The sequence below is a fragment of the Nicrophorus vespilloides genome, unplaced genomic scaffold, assembly GCF_001412225.1.
Source record: "Nicrophorus vespilloides isolate i.1.1-1 unplaced genomic scaffold, Nicve_v1.0, whole genome shotgun sequence".
Classification (NCBI taxonomy): Eukaryota; Metazoa; Arthropoda; class Insecta; order Coleoptera; family Silphidae; genus Nicrophorus; species Nicrophorus vespilloides.
The window spans coordinates 3568-8913 of record NW_017096578.1 but is presented as its reverse complement, the minus strand read 5'-3'; the positions used below and the strand labels follow the sequence as shown (position 1 = coordinate 8913).

The 5346-nt window shown below is 27.8% G+C and overlaps 1 protein-coding gene across 1 annotated transcript in view; it reads left to right on the top strand.

Moving 5' to 3' along the window:
- The first annotated feature begins 306 nt into the window (after positions 1 to 306).
- Positions 307 to 5346, top strand: part of LOC108557431 — a 7084-nt gene continuing 2044 nt past the window's right edge. The window contains exon 1 of the mRNA XM_017913938.1: positions 307 to 487. Within this exon, the coding sequence (XP_017769427.1) occupies positions 391 to 487 (97 nt within the window). The 5' untranslated portion in view covers positions 307 to 390. The remainder of the gene's footprint in view (positions 488 to 5346) is intronic.

Sequence of the window (5346 nt, the reverse complement as noted above, 5' to 3'; positions counted from 1 at the left end):
TCCTCCACCTTCTCTTCCCATCCCGGACATTGTGTCAATAAAAATATTATATCTTCGATCACCTTTAAAAAAAAATTCAATTCGTTTCGCCTCTCTCTCTCTCTCTCCCTTTCCAAACAAGAACTTCAATAACACTTAAAGCAGATACGAAAAGAGAATTAAAAAAAAAGCTGTTAGTTTATAAGTATAGAAAGCATGTTTCTACTTGAAAAATTCCCAATTTACTACAAGTTTTTAGTAGCTTTAGTTTGCACGTGTAATTGTTGTGTTATTGAAAGGTGTATCTGTAATGCTAATGTTAATACTAATGCTTTAATACTAAGACTAACTCGTGGTGGTTGTGCAGCTCCATAGGTTACACGTGAGACTCCCCCGGAGGCCGGAGGACTCATGAGACACTCCGCCGCTCCTCACCGACTCGACTATCCTGCGGCCAGTGAGTCCGTAGACACCCTCACCACCACCACTACTGGCTCCCAGCATACAGGTACTAACAACTAACATTAGTCGGGACAGCTCGATCCCGTCCACATATTTATTTACTTGTTTCTATTTTTTATTTTACTAACTAACCAACTAATTAACTAAACACTTGTCTATTCACTTACTACTACTACTATTATGATTAATTACTATATCTATTACTATTACTGTATATATTTCCCCCCCAAATGGAAAAAAAACAGATAAAGTATTATGTACAACAAGATCAAAACACAAAAAAAAAATCCTTCCTCTTTTATGGATTTTTTTCTGTTCTCAATTTTTATACAGAATACATGATTTTTTTTGATAACGAAACGATTTCCACGTACGTTTGCACAGGTTTATAACAAAATTAATAATTATTATAGTTAAAGCATCGAAATTATACAAGATTTATGTACACTAGGGAAAATTTCATTTATATATTATTGATTGATGTATTTATAATGGAAGAAATAAGTAAATAATTTAGTTAAAAATCTTAGTTTATATACGATATTTGAAAAAAGAATCAAATAATATAATTATAATTTATTTTATACAAAATTTTATATAAAATCTAATTAATATAAGGTTTTGATACATTTTTTTAACTAAATCTAAAAATTTAATTTTTGAGAAGTTCAGTAAAAAAAATTAATATTGATAATTATTAACAAAATTTATACGTGTAAGACATTTTCGAACAATTATTAAAATTTAGTTTATAGAAGATTTTTAGACAATAATAAGAAAATATTGATGATTTAATTAAAATCTAATTAATATAATCTATTATATTTACAAAAATATGATTTTTTAAAATTATTGTATAATTGTTATTAAAAATGTATAGTTTAAAAGGAAATGAATATGAAATGAAACGTTTGCACAGGTTTATAACAAAATTAATAATTATTATACTTAAAGCATCGAAATTATACAAGATTTATGTACACTTAGGAAAATTTCATTTGCATATTATTGATTGATGCATTTATGATGGAAGAAATACGTTTAGTTTTAGTTAAAAATCTTTGTTTATATACGATGTTTGAAAAAAGAAATCAAATAATATAATTATAATTTATTTTCTACAAAATTTTATATAAAATCTAATTAATATAAGGTTTTGATACATTTTTTTAACTAAATCTAAAAATTTAAGTTCAGTAAAACAATTAATATTGATAATTATTAAGAAAATTTATACGTGTAAGACATTTTCGAACAATTATTAATTAATTTAGTTTATATAAGATTTTTACACAATAATAAGAAAATATTGATTATTTAATTAAAATCTAATTAATATAAGGTTTTGATACATATCTTTTTAACTTAATCTAAAAATTTAATTTTTGAGAAGTTCAGTAAAAAAAATTAATATTGATAATTATTATGAAAATTTATACGTGTAAGACATTTTCGAACAAATATTAAAATTTAGTTTATAGAAGATTTTTACACAATAATAAGAAAATATTGATGATTTAATTAAAATCTAATTAATATAAGGTTTCGGTATAATCTATTATATTTACAAAAATATGAATTTTTCAAATTATTGTATAATTGTTATTAAAAATGTTTAGTTTAAAAGGAAATTAATATAATATGAAATGAAAATCCTCTCAATATTAAATATGTAGATTTTTAATGGAAATTACTAAAATATTTACAGAGATTGCTGTGATTAAAAACAAAACAAAATCTTGTATAATTCGATTGAAACATTAGAGTATACACACAGTGAGTGTGTGTGTGTGTACTGAGTTAAACAAATTTTTCAATTGCGTCACATCGCCGGTTCGCGAGAAATTCAATTAAGGTTTAATTAAACATTAAATTGCTTCAATTTCCGCTTTGATTCGCAAACGGGACGAATGAGTGAGTGAGAGAGAGAGAGAGAGATCCTGTGCAAACGTACGTCATTTCCTGTGTACGTGATGGCGTGTGCGTGTATATTTGCGTTCGGTTTTTATTATTATTTCATCATTCCCCCAACCAAAATACTTTCCACCATTATTTTTATTATTTCTTTTTGTATCTATTTCTCTATTTGTTTCCCTCTTTGTACGTTATATTTTCTTCTGTGTGTGTTTAACCGCGCCCGGAAATAAATAGCAAATTGAATCCGTCGCGTAATCCCTTAAAGTGGACCGAAACGCGAGAGCCGATAAATCGTTTCGCCGCCGCTGGATTTTCCGATTAATATTTGCTAATTTTTAGCTGCGAATCGGGGGCGGCGGCGGTGGTTTAGGGTGTTCCACGTTAATGGCGGCGTGTTTTAGGGGGGGATGGGGATGGTAGGTTTCCGTTAATGGCGGCGGCGGCGACCGGAAGCCGCCATTAATCACCGTCGATGAGGATCTCGCGAACGCAGGTGTTTCCGGTTTTCTATCTCTCTCTCTCTCTATATCCCCCCGATAAGCCCGATGTTCGACCGACCCCCATTGATGCAGAGTTATCTCAATTTCGCACGCACGTTTCCTACATAGTACCAATAAGAACAAGAATCGTAATGAAACAAATATGTATATACCCGGCGCATCCACCATTGTTTTAAACATAATTTTTTACGTAATTATATTTCGATATTAATTAACTCATGCATTCATTATTTATGAATAGTATGAAATATGAAATTCCCGACTGTTTTCAATAAAAAAATATATATAAAAAACGTTTTAATGATGATGTTCCAATTTGAAATATTTATGTTATTATTATTTTTACAGTCAATATGCAAATATGTGCAACGTGTAAAAAAATGATGAGAAATGAACAAATAACGTATACAAATTCCATTTTATATTTTAATTGTGTAGATTTTGTTAACTTTTCTATACTCATCAATTCATTTAATTGTATGCATTGTCTTTTAATTAAAATTTTTAATAAGCGAATAACTGAAATATGAACATTTATAAATATTTACAGGATTTATAGTAAAATTAGATTCATGGATTTTAAATTACATTTACATAATAAGTAAAATTTGTTTTTAAGATAAAAGTCAGATATATTTTATAACTGAGAATTATTAAATTCATTTTATTTTAAGTTATAGAAATGAAAGAATTGAAATATTCTTACAATATGCAAAGAAATTTTAAGTTGAACCACAATTTAAACAACTTTGTTTAATTTTTTTTTCAGTTCATTATTACAAATTATTCAAATCTAAATAATATTAGAAAATTTAAATTAAATTTACTCATTTTTTCTTAAAAAATATTTAATTATGTGAGGAAAATTTATTTTCAATGCCCGGCGCATCCACATTTTTGTACTTTGAAGTGATATTATAATAATGCATATGTTAATATTTCAATTAGTTGTAAATATTTTAATGTTTTGATAAAATTTGTTTTTATGATAAAAGTCAGATATATTTTATAACTGAAAATTATTTAATTCATTTTATTTTAACTTATAGAAATGAAAGAATTGAAATATTCTTACAAAATACAAAGAAATTTTAAGTTGAACCACAAATTAAACAACTTTGTTTAATTTTTTTTTTCAGTTCATTATTACAAATTATCTCAAATCTAAAGAGTATTAGAAAATTGAAATTAAATTTACTTATTTTTACTTAAAAAATAATTAATTATGTGACAATAATTTATTTTCAATGCCCGGCACATCCACATTTTTGTACTTTGAAGTGATATTATAATAATGCATATGTTAATATTTCAATTAGTTGTAAATATTTTGATTTTTTGATAAAATTTGTTTTTAAGATAAAAGTCAGATACATTTTATAACTGAGAACTCAGTTATAAAATATATCTGACTTTTATCTTAAAAACAAATTTTACTTATTATGTAAATGTAATTTAGAATCCATGAATCTAATTTTACTATAAATCCTGTAAATATTTATAAATTTTCATATTTCAGTTATTCGCTTATTAAAAATTTTAATTAAAAGACAATGCATACAATTAAATGAATTGATGAGTATAGAAAAGTTAACAAAATCTACACAATTAAAATAAAAAATGGAATTTGTATACGTTATTTGTTCATTTCTCATCATTTTTTTACACGTTGCACATATTTGCATATTGACTGTAAAAATAATAATAACATAAATATTTCAAATTGGAACATCATCATTAAAACGTTTTTTATATATATTTTTTTATTGAAAACAGTCGGGAATTTCATATTTCATACTATTCATAAATAATGAATGCGTGAGTTAATTAATATCGAAATATAATTACGTAAAAAAATATGTTTAAACAATGGTGGATGCGCCGGGTATATAAATATTCGTTTCATTACGATTCTTGTTCTTATTGGTACTATGTAGGAAACGTGCGTGCGAAATTGAGATAACTCTGCATCAATGGGGGTCGGTCGAACATCGGGCTTATCGGGGGGATATAGAGAGAGAGAGAGATAGAAAACCGGAAACACCTGCGTTCGCGAGATCCTCATCGACGGTGATTAATGGCGGCTTCCGGTCGCCGCCGCCGCCATTAACGGAAACCTACCATCCCCATCCCCCCCTAAAACACGCCGCCATTAACGTGGAACACCCTAAACCACCGCCGCCGCCCCCGATTCGCAGCTAAAAATTAGCAAATATTAATCGGAAAATCCAGCGGCGGCGAAACGATTTATCGGCTCTCGCGTTTCGGTCCACTTTAAGGGATTACGCGACGGATTCAATTTGCTATTTATTTCCGGGCGCGGTTAAACACACACAGAAGAAAATATAACGTACAAAGAGGGAAACAAAGAGATAGATACAAAAAGAAATAATAAAAATAATGGTGGAAAGTATTTTGGTTGGGGGAATGATGAAATAATAATAATAAAAACCGAACGCAAATATACACGCACACGCCATCACGTACA